The sequence below is a fragment of the Protomyctophum parallelum genome, assembly GCF_964188405.1.
Source record: "Protomyctophum parallelum genome assembly, chromosome: 1".
In the NCBI taxonomy this organism is placed as follows: Eukaryota; Metazoa; Chordata; class Actinopteri; order Myctophiformes; family Myctophidae; genus Protomyctophum; species Protomyctophum parallelum.
Genome location: NC_139697.1, coordinates 36,221,229 through 36,235,142, shown reverse-complemented (window position 1 = coordinate 36,235,142; position 13,914 = coordinate 36,221,229). Strand labels below are relative to the sequence as shown.

The 13,914-nt window shown below is 41.4% G+C and overlaps 3 protein-coding genes across 3 annotated transcripts; 1 reads left to right on the top strand and 2 right to left on the bottom strand.

The window, feature by feature from the left end:
• Positions 1-282: 282 nt before the first annotated feature.
• On the bottom strand, positions 283-1,304 carry LOC310868479 (uncharacterized protein; the record flags this gene model as incomplete). Its single annotated transcript, XM_083778936.1, has 3 exons — positions 283-862; positions 1,012-1,165; positions 1,265-1,304. 3 exons carry the CDS (start codon positions 1,302-1,304, stop codon positions 283-285), a joined length of 774 nt encoding a protein of 257 aa, XP_083635062.1.
• Positions 1,305-3,284: 1,980 nt separating this feature from the next.
• LOC310868387 (uncharacterized protein) lies at positions 3,285-5,287 on the top strand (the record flags this gene model as incomplete). The annotated part of the gene is made up of 3 exons (XM_083778817.1): positions 3,285-3,324; positions 3,475-3,625; positions 4,708-5,287. The coding sequence occupies 3 exons, from the start codon at positions 3,285-3,287 to the stop codon at positions 5,285-5,287; spliced, it is 771 nt and encodes a 256-aa protein (XP_083634943.1).
• A 1,281-nt stretch (positions 5,288-6,568) lies between these two features.
• tomm40l (translocase of outer mitochondrial membrane 40 homolog, like) lies at positions 6,569-13,890 on the bottom strand. Its single transcript, XM_083763344.1, has 10 exons — positions 13,754-13,890; positions 12,970-13,173; positions 11,875-11,942; positions 11,343-11,435; positions 11,115-11,216; positions 9,930-10,035; positions 9,623-9,745; positions 9,155-9,231; positions 8,762-8,864; positions 6,569-8,601 (listed from the first exon to the last, which is right to left on the bottom strand). Exons 2-10 carry the CDS (start codon positions 13,160-13,162, stop codon positions 8,462-8,464), a joined length of 1,005 nt encoding a protein of 334 aa, XP_083619470.1. The 5' UTR covers positions 13,163-13,173; positions 13,754-13,890; the 3' UTR covers positions 6,569-8,461.
• Positions 13,891-13,914: the final 24 nt, after the last annotated feature.

Sequence of the window (13,914 nt, the reverse complement as noted above, 5' to 3'; positions counted from 1 at the left end):
CTTTGGGGGTATGTTTTCCTTTTTGAAAGTAATGATTGCTATAATGTACCCGTAGACAACATACAGAATACATTTTACTTCTTTATTGATGCTTTATAGAAAACAATTGACACACTCACAGAAGTGGAGTACGGTAGATACAGTACATGCTGTTGTTATAACGTCTACATATTTTCAAGAGCATATAAATACTAATAAAAATGGGAGACCTTTTGCCTCTCTGGGAGAAATGACCTTTTGGTAAGCAATTTCTGTCTGCCGAAGAAAAGCTGTTAGTCCATTTTACAGGTCCATTTTATTGAAGGACCTCCAAAGAGCAGCCAGCTGCTCCTTCACATTCTGGGCGTTGATGTCCAGAGTCCTCCTAAACTCCTCTCCGTAGGGGGCCAGGTTCTGCTGGAGCTCCTGGGTCTTCTGGGCTAGCTGACTCTGGAACGTCTCAGCCAGGGGAGTAATACTCCTCTGGAACTCCTCCAGGCTTTGGTCAATCTTCTCCTTGATTTCCTCGCCATAGGGAACCATCTGGGTCTTCAGTTCTGTCATGCTCTTGTCCAGGCTGGCCTTCAGCTGCTCGGTCTTCTGGAGCAGAGTGGCTCTCAGGGCGTCTGTGTCCATGGCCTCAGCGTAGGGGGTCACATCTCTCCCCAGCGCCTCCACCTGCCTCTGGAGGTCTGTGGTCAGCTGCTTTGCGTAGGGCTGCAGCTGGGCGCTCATGGTGTTGAGCTCAGTCTCAACACGGGTCTTCAGTTGCTCGGCCTCCTGGGAAAGCTTGGTTATGAGGTCCTTGGTCAGGGGAGCCACCTGGTCACGCATGACAGCACTGAGCTTGTTGACAGCATCAGTGCTCTCAGAGATGAGGGTGCTGCGGACACAGAACCAGAGGTGATAATTTGAATTCTGGATTGCTAGGTTTCACAATGTTCTTCATTATAGTTATCAAACTCTCATCATTAGCAGAATAGAAGTTACAGAATTTGTATGATGGCTGCAGACTACTCTTGAGAGACTTACTTGACTTCCTGTCCCAGCTCAGACTGTTTGATCTTTTCCAGGGAATCCTCTGCAGTGAACGTCACCTTGGAAACATAGTCCCAGAATGCGTCTTTCACCATGTTAAGTTGTTGCGCTGGTTGGTTGTTCTGCACAATGTTGGCATTGCAATCTGCTGAAGAGATATGGTTCATATAAAGTTAATAGAGAATACCATTACTTTACATTTATGACATGCATTTGCTATACATGTTGGTTTAAACCTATGTCTTACCAGTGAACACAGCGAGGATCAGCAGCACAAGGAACTTCATGATTGACACTGCAAATAAAAAACATAACAAATGTTACTAGAAAATGTGAGGAAAATGTCAGGAACATCCTTTTAGTATCGTGACAACAAATACATTTACCAATCATATTAGAATAACTCTAATTCCTCATTTATACAGTACATGAAACAAAATCCTTTTTCAGTTGAGATTCAGTTTGAAGTATGAATGTAATGCACATTGCATGGCACTTTGTATCCAAAGTGCCATGCAATGTGCATTACATTCACCCATTTCACACAGTGACAGCAGAGGAAACCAATACAAGGCATTCAGTGTCTTGCTCAAGGATACTTTGACATGGAGTTGGGGATCAAAAAGGGAACCTTCCGAATCCCAAGCAGGCACAATACCTCTGAAGCCACTGCTGACATCCATACAACAAAATCATCAACATGCACATTCATGTATTACCTGTACAAGCCAGCCAGCACGGTGACAGTCAGCTGTTGAGAGTGTGTTTTAGAGGACTGAGGATGAGTATATATACTGTAGGACGTATAGATACCGCTGGTATAGCAACATATGGGGACGAAGTCCAGCGGTCAGTGCCATGCTGTAGCGCAGCCTTACTTCCACATCATAATCACTACTCCACTGTTGGACTTTACAGGACAGTGAAAAACAGACTCATTATGTCATGCTATGTAGCCTACAGTACATTTAACCACTTTCAACCTGGCTTCCCTATTTAGAACTGACATTACTCTATTTTCTATTTTAATTCAAATGTAATTCAAAAATATATATATATTGGTTGTCTGAAATTTGACATTTTGGACAAAGTTGGAACAAATAAAAGAAAATAATTTCACGAGGTTACAGCTGTTTTTTCTCTATACATACCTAGGCCTACTGTATATATACATACGTATATATACATACATACATATATGTATGTATGTATTTAAAATAGAAAGGACACACACACACACACACACACAATTGTCTGAGAAGGACTTTGATCCAATAGTTTAATCTGACCCTGTGTGGTGGTTATCTGGGTGAAGTCCAGGGAATGCTGCTGACCCACCCGGAGTCCTGACTCTGAGTGGGTTCTTCATCCTTAAACAGTGATTACCACCGGGCAAAGTGATAAGGTTGCACACCTTTTGGTTCAATATTTTTGAAAGACATCTCTGATAAGGCACACTGTTTTTAAGTCTATCAAAAGTGTGACCTTTTTTCCCCTTTTCTTCCACCTGCGGGGGACAGGGAGTAAGTTACAGCTGTCACACAAAACAAGGAAAGGGATATTATAGATGATCCAGACCTTCAAAAGTCCATTTGAATTAAGTTGTCTTGTTAAAGGTCACTATTGTGGTCATCTACATTGCAAATAATCCACATATGCGTGCACTGAAATATCACACCTTCACAAGATGATTTAGAAACATGTTACTACAATTTACCCAGCATACTCCCTAAATGAGTTAGAAATATTGTATTGCTTGTATGTTGGCACATACAAGGATTATGTCATACAAGCAATAGGGCTAATCTTTGTGGGCCAACAGCACAAATACTAAGGCAGATATTAAATACGGTAAAAGGTTGTATCTGTCTGACACAATAATATTTGTGTAACTGCTTGGTATAAGTGTTTCTATAAAAGTGATGTTATTTGTAAAGCAGAGAAACTGAAGATTGTGTTGAATCATGCTGTATTTACATGATACAATTCTATACATCAGAGGATTTGACATGGAGTGGCGAGATAACATTTACAGCAGGGCACACTGTGGCGGACTTTGTCCATCAACACAGCTATAAAAGTTCCACAGTGACACCTGCATCACACCACACAAACAGTGTCGTCACTAGGACAAGGATAAGCAAGCTGCCTTCATACAAGGTAAGAAATTTGTTGGACAGTCGTGTCCACCTAACCATGCCACTTAATAAAAGTTAAACAGATTATTAAAAAATAAATAAAATCATCTTCCTCAGCCACCATCAATCATGAAGGTTTTTGTGGTCCTCGCTCTTACTCTTTTCTCTGGTGAGTAAACATTTTGCATCAGGCAGTTTCTGTTAGTTGTAGTAACTCAAAATATAAATAAATCATATAACAAATAGACAACTAAACTAACTAACTAATGCAAATATAAAGTTGTGATATCCTGTGGCAAATAATCTGTCTACTCTCCAGTTTGCAATGCCAACATCCTGTGGCAGCAGGAGCCAAAGGCCCAACTTGACATTGTGAAAGATGCATTCTGGGATTACGTCGCCACGGTCACATTCACTGCTAAGGACTCTTTGGAGAAGATCAAACAGTCTGAGCTGGGACAGGAAATGAAGTAAGTCTCAACTTATAAAAGCAGCATGAAACACGGTCAACGTTTTCACCAGACTCATTCCAGCAACAATGAACACACTACCCAATTTACAATTTAGGCATTTAGCAGACGCTCTTAATCCAGAGCGATTTAAGCAAGAACAAAAAGCATGGCAATACATCACATACATAAACAGTAGTTATCATGAATTATACGTAAACAGTAAACTAAGAACGTAACAGTGGAATATCTATATAATGAAACTATGCATATATAGGCTACTTTATAGTGCTATGTCTAGTGTGAGGCTGCCGTTCTGTTTGTAATGGGAAGTGCATTCCATAGTTTTGGAGCCAGAAGCGAGAAGAGTTTGGGACATGTGGAGCGTTGTCCCGGCATTTTTAGTGAAGGTACTTCCAGCTTCCCTGCGTTGGCTGCATGATCTGAGTGTGCGGGAGGGTTTGTAGAGTTCAATCAGACTTGCAAGTTATGGGGGAGCCAAGCGAGCTGCAGCATTATGGATCAGTTGGAGAGGCTTAAGTGCGCATGCCGATAGGCCAGTAAGGAGGGAGGCATTACAATAGTAAAGTTTTGACATGACTGTTGTCTGGATTAGGAGCTGGGCTGACTACTGGGTGACGGTGAACGGTCTAATTCGTCCTATTTTATAGAGTATAAACCTACAGGATCGAGTGACAGCTGTAATGTGTGCTTTGAACAAGAGCTGACTGTCCAGGACAACACCAAGGTTTTTTGCTGTTGGGGCCGAGGTTACCAAGGCGTTGTCTATGGAGATAGTTAGCTCCCGCATGGGGCAGGATTTAGCTGGGAAGAAGAGAAGCTCAGTCTTGTCTGGGTTCAGCTTGAGGTGGTTAGAAGACATCCACTGTGAGATGTTAGCCAGGCATGCAGTGATGCGCTCTTCCACCTGAGTAGCAGAGGGTGGGAAGGATAGAAACAGTTGGGTGTCATCGGCATTACGGCATAGCATAATAAATAGCCTCCTTCTCTGTGGACAGGTAATAGTAATACATCAATTTACAGATTATGGTTCTTTCATTCAAGTACTAACACAGTACAATTAATTGTCTGTCTCTGAACAGTTCTAGGATTTTTCAGAGTGCTGTTGTCGTGAACAACTACGTTGTAGCCCTGCGTCAGCAGGTGGCTCCCCTGACTCAGGACCTCCTGACCAAGCTGTCACAGGAGGCCGAGCAACTGAAGGCCCAGATGGAGGCAGAGCTCAACACCATGAGTGCCCAGGTTCAGCCCTACACAGAGGAGCTGAGGGCAAACCTCCAGAGGCAGGTGGAGGAGCTGAGGAGGGACGTGACCCCCTACACTGAGGCCATGGACCCAGAAGCCCTGAGAGCCACTCTGCTCCAGAAGACCGAGCAGCTGAAGGCCAGCCTGGACAAGAGCATGACAGAGCTGAAGGCCCAGATGGTTCCCAACATCGAGGAGCTGAAACAGAAGATGGACGAGCGCCTGGAGCATTACCAGAGAAGCATTGTTCCCCTGACCCAGAGCTTTCAGACCCAGCTGGCCCAGAAAACCCAAGAGGTCCAGCAGAACCTGGCCCCCTATGGAGAGGAGCTGAGGGCCAACTTGGATGTCAATGCCCAGGACCTCAAGGATCAGCTGACTGCTCTGGTGGAGTTCTTCACCAAGAAGACCCAGTAAAAAATAAACATCTCTCTCATCAATGACCAAAAAGGCCCACATATACTTTGCACTTTGTATCATCCTGCAGCAACAGACAATTCATCTTTATTTATTTATTGTATGTTTGCTTTCCATGTGAAATTATTTAAATTAAAATGTTCCAGTCATGTTTATGATTTCCTGTGTTTCAATTTAGATTGAGATAGGAGGAAAATTGTTACTATTGGTGGACATATTGTGCTAGTTAATTCAATGAAACACAAAAATATAGGGTGTAACCGTGCAGGGTTCCTAACATCCTATTCATGCAGATCAACAGACCTAATCTGCCTTTCACAAGGAATTTGGTTACTGCAATACCAAGAAAACTGATAACATGTATAAATAAGACCTGATTGCAATTAGGAGCCTTGGGAGCAGCATGCATCTTGCTTAAACCAAGACAGTAATCAATATTCTGGTGTCATCTAGTTTGCATGTAGCGTACCGGTATATCTATTCTACGTCCGTGCATACTGTATAGACATGGTAACGCCCCGCCTGCCTCTGATTGGCCTACCGACACCGTTATATTAAGTAGACCCGGCAAACAGTTTACATACTGGTACTCCCACTGTACAGCCCACTGTCACTGAATGCAAGATAATTCTACATTTCTAGTCGGTGCCACAAGGTGATATTGTTGCATTGTTGCTTCTTGGTAGGTTAAGAACTTGACGTGGGTTGGCAATACATAATATAGTGACATTCAAACCCACTGTAGATTTCACTTTCAGTGCTGTCTAGTATAGAATAAGGCCAAACAATACCCATACACACAAACACTAGTGTCTCAAGACTTCCAATGACACACTGGGTTCAAAATACAAACTGAACTCAAATGTAATAGTGAAATCAAGAAACTTGTCATTTGTTTTTTGTTCAAAACTATTCTTGCATTACCATACAATCATAAATCTCCAACAATATTATTGCGGACTACTTCTAGATGCTGCTAGTACAGTGGTGGTAATGTGTGCTAAAAAGCACACTACAACTACCGCTTTGAAAACAAATCATGTCACCAATATGAGAACCAGCATAAAGACTTGCTAGAATGCAGTTGAAATGGTTTTCACCCAAATTTAGCAATAAAAGCTAGGTTGAAGTATTTAGAGCCTTACTTGTGTAAGACAAGTTAATTCACATTGGAGTTCACTATACTTACCTACCGTACATTACACCTAGAAGTTCCATTTCAAGTCTGCATTCAACGTTTCCATCATTCCTATAAGGTAATATATATGGAATGAAGCACAATTTATATATATGTGCTTTATTCCATTTTAAGAAAAGCTTATGAGAAGTATTAGCAAGCGTTTTAACACAACTAAAACATAAACTGGAATATAAATGAAAAACAAGTTCCTTTTTTGTAAGAAATGGCATTTATGTTTTCCAATAGATATATACATGTAATATATACCATTCATATATGTACCATGAGGAAAAACAATGTAAAAACTAAACAAACTTACAGTGACAGATTGTGAATCGCGATCCTTTCCTAAACAAAGCTCCATTCAAACGGAAAAGGAAATAGAACTTCATTTGTTTCATGCCATTAAGACTGACTTTTACAGTAATAGGCTACAAAGGAGGAAAAGAAAAGAAAAAAGAACAGGCACTGAACTAAGAGAAAAACAATGAGCACTGTATTTGGATCTTTCCAAGGAACAATGTAAGTCGAGCTGAAATGACGCACCCGTCCTTGTAGGTGTGCACAAGGCCTTTTCTCTACAAACTCGAGTTTATCTGCCATAACACTGGGGACCTATTGAACATGTGCATCCTTTTCCCCCACATTTAAATGTATGATATGCTTACATCAGCAGGTACAAACCAATTTCAACCGATAAATGACTACATCTGCCCATACATCAATGTTTCACACAGATATAAGAATCATTATGCTACAAACACAAGAGCAGGGTTCCCCAATTCATTTTCCTCAAGGGCCATATTTTGACTAAGGTACCAGGCTGGGGGCCGAGTCGGCGAGGTCTTGCCCTTGCCCTGAAATTAATGTTCAGGGCAAGACCCCATTTGAAAAGGACCCCCAGTTTGACATGCAGAGGCTACTGACCACAATTTAATGCCACAAGGGGGCGCTCCGCGGGCGGCTAATTGGGGAACCCTGCACTAGAGGGTGGTCCTGTATGCAGCAAACTGTCATTTTACAGATTCCATTTAAAATGAGTTTCTGAAAACATAAGAAAAGAACATTTTACCTGGGCACTTCAAATAACTACCCATAGTAAAACACTGGGGCACTTAAGTCTGAACATTTATTGCTGGGGTGACTGACATGGACGGGAATCTTCCTCAAGAGTTCACCATCTGACTTTGGTTCATCTCTCTGATGATTATATACTGTCCTTTAATGTTGAGCACCAAAAACCTTACTTGAAACTTGTCTGAAGCGTATTTGAACTTGAGAAGAATTTGAGTGGAGAAATAGGCTATTCAGTAACATAATTCCCATTCAGCGATGCTCTGTTTAATATCATTTAGTTTGTGGCCAAGGTGACCTCCAGGCGGGTGGACTCATGGTGGCTCACCATGCCAAGGTGACCTCCAGGCGGGTGGACTCATGGTGGCTCACCATGAGCTAAACATTCATTACGTGGGTAAAAGACCAACAGATAGCGGGGTGTCTGGAGGTTGTGGTTCAACCCTGCCCCATCACTGTGATTGGATGAGATGCGCATACAGAAGCTCTCCGCTCAATGTTATGCCTTGCCTCCCTATCCTGTTACGATAAATACACCCCACCAAATATAATTTCAGCTCGACTTTAAGTATCCAAGACTGGTCTCCGTATGTCAATGTATAGAACCAAATTTTCAATTTCACCCAATATTCTGCCAATAATCTGTTATAAACTAAGCATTCAGCTTTGATAATTTGGTTGATTAATTTTCATACTACTAAATTAAATGTATTTACACATGTATCTTCCGGTGAGTCCATTAAGCACACAAGATGGTATAATTGTATAACATAATAATGATCTTCTCTGTCAAGACATGGGACACAAGTGGAGGTGATGCAAACACTGTATAGCATTGATGATGTAATCTATACATATATGTTGTATCTGTCCATACAGTGAAGTCCTTTTGGAGACACTGTCTCCCCTCGTTAGTTAGATTAACCAATGGTAGCCCCAAATCCACATTGGAACTTGTTCTTGCGGTGATTGAGGAAGGAGCACAGGACAAGGGAGAGAGGCAGTGGAAGCAGCTTCTTTTCTAATGTGGCTCCCACCACCCAGTTACTATCTATTGAACCTGGGTGGGGGAAAGTAGACAGAAATGAATCATTACTTGAAATAAATAGGGCAGCATTTCATTTTAAATAAGAAATACATTCGCCAGAGAGAAATTGCAGATGGGCAAAATGAGGCAATTATTTTTTCTATAAGACAAGCAAAGTGAAAACAAGCCGTACCTTTGAATAGTAAATTGGCTTTAGGTAGATCAAGCTGGTAGCCAAAAGATACACTAGTTTCTTGCATACGGGTGCTTGCCTCTAACTCCACGCCCACCTGCAGCTGTGGAAGATTGAGAAGTGGGACATTTACCATCATGGCGAATAAGAGTTTTTGGCATTCGAGTAGCACAAATACGTATAAGGGTACACAATGGAAAGACGCACAATAATTGACTACTTTCAAACGGAAGCCATTGTGCCCTATCATAATACTTGGGGGAGTGAGAAACCACACTCTGTTGGCTTACCACTCCCAAGTACAGTATGCTGTTTGGGCAAAATGGCCACCGTGTGAATAGGTTCAAAAGTACCACTTCATGCAAACAAGAGATGTAGAGGGCTTAGTAATACCTGGTCATTGGCTTTGTGGTAGTATGAAGCATGAGCCCCAGCGCCCCCTAGTGTCAATGTGGCAACAAAGTTACTGCCTACAAGGGAGAGGAAACATGAAACAATGAAGCTTTAATGTGGGTCATTGTAATGCAAATTAAAGGTGTACTGTACCATCTATGTTAACCACTTGGTAGCTAAACGGATAGAAAGCTGAGTAATCTACTTTCAGGTATCATGGAAAAGCCATTTGTGTTGGATGTGGGCCAAGTCATAAATGACATCGTGAAGAGAGATGTGCTTAGCTATCTTTAATGTTAACCCACTTGATAGCAGGGAGGCAGGCAGGGAGACAAATACATGTAGCAGATATGTACATTAGTGTGTTTTATGGAAACAGTTGTTTGTGTTGAATGTGCTAATGAATTGAGTACAATGGACCACAATGACATTAGCATGGGTATGTTACATTTCTGAGCTGTAGCTCACCTGTGTATCTGCCAGCTAGAGACATGACTGTGCCTTCCTCTCCTGGCCTGCGGTGGTAGACTAGCTCCCCTCCCAATGCCAAGGCAGGGGTAAGAGACTGGAGGTAATGAGCGACGACAATTCCTAAGAAAGATAAGGGAAATAAGTGATGTTGAGCTTTAACTTGAGTGATTTATGTTCTTTTTATAATGTTACTTGAAGGGTTTCAACAGAAAAACAAAGCCTGGGTCATAGATAGTGATATCACGTCATGGCATTATGATCGTAACGTATCCTTTGTTTTGTGTGTGTGTGTCTGCTGACCTACCGGATCCTACAAGGACATCTGGGTTTCCCAGGGTAACAGCAGCAGTGAAATCCTCCCCTTTGAACTCAGCATCACCTTGCCAGTTCACAAACTTCTGCTGCTGTGTCTGGAAACAGAACCATAAGGGACATTTGTAAAATAAAATTAAAAGAACAAAACAAAACAAAAGAAAGAATAGATTGCCATACATGTAACAATGTAGCTGGAAACTGAAAAACTGAAGTGTGGCCCTGCTCGGTTGTGATTGGATTCCGCTGCCCCCGAAGTTGTGGGGCACCATCAGGGCCCAGTATGCAAATATGGGGCAAGATTATCGCCAGAGGCTTTTCTTTTAAAATGCAGGCATCACACAGATTCCAGACTAATATCTATGCAGTGACAATGGGAAGTATTTTTAATATAGCTAGAGTATAGCCGAGCTAGCCAGACTGGCAGATTCATCTGGTTTGCAGGCAACAGCTGAGCCTTCTGTGATTCACCCATTAGACAAACATAAAGAGAACCTAAAAGAACCTTTTACAAAAGTAAGTTGATGTATATTGACACAATTTTTTGTGTCCTTTAAGAAAAGCGTAGGAGTCTAACGTCAGCACACGTAGAACAGGAAGAGTACAGCAACAACACTGGATGGAGTGTTGCTGTCATATCATCTAGAAAAGATGTAAACAAAAAACAATTGTGCGATTGAATAGGAGTTCTAGCGTTTGACCCACATGGACGGTAAATCCGCTAATTCGTTATGGAACGCTCAGCATTTTTTTTCAATGACGAATGGATACGTGTCTTCATATACGGTAAGAAAACAGCTTGTGCGAAACTCGCCTTTAAAAGGGCATGATGTGTGGCCATTTCGGCAAACAACTACCGTAATTTCCGGACTATAAGCCGCGGCTTTTTACCCATGATTTGAACCCTGCGGCTTATACAACGGTGCGGCTAATCTATGGATTTTTACAGCTAACGCAGAACCATCTCAGGCTCTGAGCTAACGTAGCTGCGGCTTATATTCCGGTGCGGCTTATAGTCTGGTGCGGCTTGTAAACGGGATTTTCCCTAAATTTGGCTGGTGCGGCTTATATTCAGTTGCGGCTTATAGTCCGGATATTACGGTAATTTGATCATTAACAGCAGATGTGACGCTCAAAACTGGTTAAATATAAAGGAACAGGCGACAGAGGATCTTACCTGGAAGGCAAGTTTGGAACGTATTCTGTCTGAGACCTGGTGGATGATCTGGGAATTAAGGCTGCCGCTGTTGTCCATGTCTCCCACTATCACTGGAAAAGACTGAATACCAACATACAGATGAATGGTTTAGAGAAATAAATCAATAATATTAAAGAAATGCAGTTAAATATATACAACTTGTATGTACAACACAAACATACATACATACTAGAAGTAGTTGCATACCTCTGCTGGACCTGTCTGCTTAGATCCAACATATGTGACACCAAACCTATAGCTGGAATCCGCCATGGTGCTCAACATCACAGTATGATTCACCTTACAGATCAATGAAAATACAGTTAAACACAGATAAGTAACAATTAGTATAAATCTTGAAACTGGCAAAAACAAAAACAGCAAATACAGGTTTACAGGACAGTTAAGAAGAGCTGAAAAGATAACAGTAAAATTACTTTCCAAAACATGATTATCACCTGTACAATTTTCTCAGTCAGTCATCTCAGTCATTCTGGCCAAGAGTCTAATGTCTAATGTTTGATTAGATTTTGTAATTTATTGTATGAACATCTTGAACTGTTCCATGGCATTGTAGACATACCGTAAGTTCTATTCTTTGTTCCACATGTGTCAATATTTCCTATCACAAACTGTACATTGGCAATAAGAGCAAAATAATTGTGTGGACATGTATTGCTAGCAGCAACTAAAGCGTTTAATTCTAAGCTGGTGGAGATCCCTGGTGAAGTGTACTGACCTGGAAGTGATTACTGAGCCCCTTGTTGACCACCAACCTGACACCCTCCATCTGCATAGGGAAAACCTCTGTGAGGAACACAAGTGATTAGGGCTTGAAACTCGAAACTAGTAAATGCATAATAGCTTTATCAGGCACATAAATTGTTCTACTCAATTTAACTTACATTGTCATGACTCATATGCCAATGTAGAAAATTCACATTGATTGATTGAATACTTTAACAGTTTGCAAACACTATAGTGGTACGATTATACAATGGTGCTAAAACTTTTTGATAACACAAAAAGCCATGAGGGCTTATTTTCATTTAGCCGCAATTTGCAACTCTAGATTTCTTTACAATGGGATGAAGCTAGAGTTGCAATACCCTCCATTGACTCCCCACTCACCCAAATTGCTTTTACGATCTGCTTGCATTAAACGACATTAAACTCAACAACATTGCAGCTGTAGGGAAAGCTTGAATTAACCCCTTTCAATCTGCAAATCGTTAAAATAAGCGTAAAATGAGCTACTTTCTGTCAAGAAATTCTATGCAGGTGGAAGCACTCGTCGAAGTCACTGAGCGGTCCTGCGTAGTGCGTACCACCCGTTTCGAATTTGCACAAAAACTAGTGCTTCCAAACTCCAACACTTTGAATCAACAAAATAATCACCTGCACAGAATTCCTTGACATAAACTTAAAGTAGCTCAGAACATGTCTACAGTGGATTTTTATTAAACAAATGCTTTGCAGTTTGAAAGAGTTTAATTCAAGCTTTCCCTACAGCTGCAATGTTGGCGAGTTCAACAAGCAGATCGGAAATGCAATTTGGATCAATAGGATGTCAATGGAGGGTATTGCAACTCTAGATTCATCCAAAAAAAATTTTTAATCTAGTGTTGACAATTGCGGCTAATTTCCATTGTATTGTAGTCCTGTGTATTCAACAATACATACGCATTTAAAGACATACAATAATATATCCTAGACATCAACAATAGTAGCAATAAAATATATGTACAGTACAGTTATTTTTGTTTTGTTATGGTTAGAGAGAAGATTGAGAATGTAGTGTTAAAAGTCACATACACAATACAATTATGTTTACCTTTGCATTTTCGATGGCACTCCTCAAATGCCCCTGGGTTGGGTAATGGAGTTTCAGTCTCTGTCTGATCAGCAGAGGGTATGAGTGGAGACACTGGGGGCATACCGAACCCCGGAGGTACTGTCAACCCTGGGCCAGCAGCACCGCCAGAGGCCGGTGGCGGGTTGGAACTGGCAGCCAATACACTGCCCATTCTGACTGGGCCTGTGGGAGAGGAAGAGACCAATCAAACCACCTACATCTTGACGTATGACAATGATAATTGGCACACGGCTTTGACCACGTCTAGTGTCATAAGATTCACACCAAATACGATGGAGAATTTGTAAACATCCGTTTGCTAGTACACTGCAGGTTGACAATAATTGCATTAGTTTCTTCCATTGGATAGCCCAGGGCCATACTCATTCATAGGAGATAAGCAGATAAATGGCAAACCATGTTAGTTTACAACACTATATTATGAATGGAGAAGACAGCATTGGTCAAATTGCAGTTTCCTTTACTAAAGACGTTTTAATGAATTGAAAATGGTTTGCCAATCCCCTATGTCACATAACGTTAGCAAAGCTGCTAATGCTAAATCAGGTGTGTAGCTTGCTTGCTAGCTTGCCATTCAACATAATTCAAAAGTCTGCCACTGTTGCAAACGACAAACACTTCTCGTTCAAGTGCAAGAAATGCCAACCAGTCACATCGCTAATGTCGAAAATACTAATTCTACTTTTGCCATTTTCATTGAGAATTGATCTTATAAACTAGGAAGCTAACGTTAGTTACTCACGTTGTGATTTCCAGAGGACGATGCAACGAGAGGTTACATCCGGCAGGAGCAATGACCCACCTCTTTTTCTGACTCACCACAGTGATTGGACAAGTGACCTTGTTCAGAAAATCCGTTTGGCTGAAACACCTGTCAATCATTTCATTTACAAGCAGCGCTTC

What these genes read in the sequence shown, in the direction of transcription:
- tomm40l (XM_083763344.1), bottom strand. Translation starts at nt 13,162, where the DNA reads ATGGGCAGTGTATTGGCTGCCAGTTCCAACCCGCCACCGGCCTCTGGC. An exon ending in GTGCCATCGAAAATGCAAAG is followed by an intron (nt 11,943 to 12,969) that starts GTAAACATAATT and finishes TGTTCCTCACAG; the next exon opens with AGGTTTTCCCTATGCAGATG. An exon ending in AGCAGACAGGTCCAGCAGAG is followed by an intron (nt 11,217 to 11,342) that starts GTATGCAACTAC and finishes GTTGGTATTCAG; the next exon opens with TCTTTTCCAGTGATAGTGGG.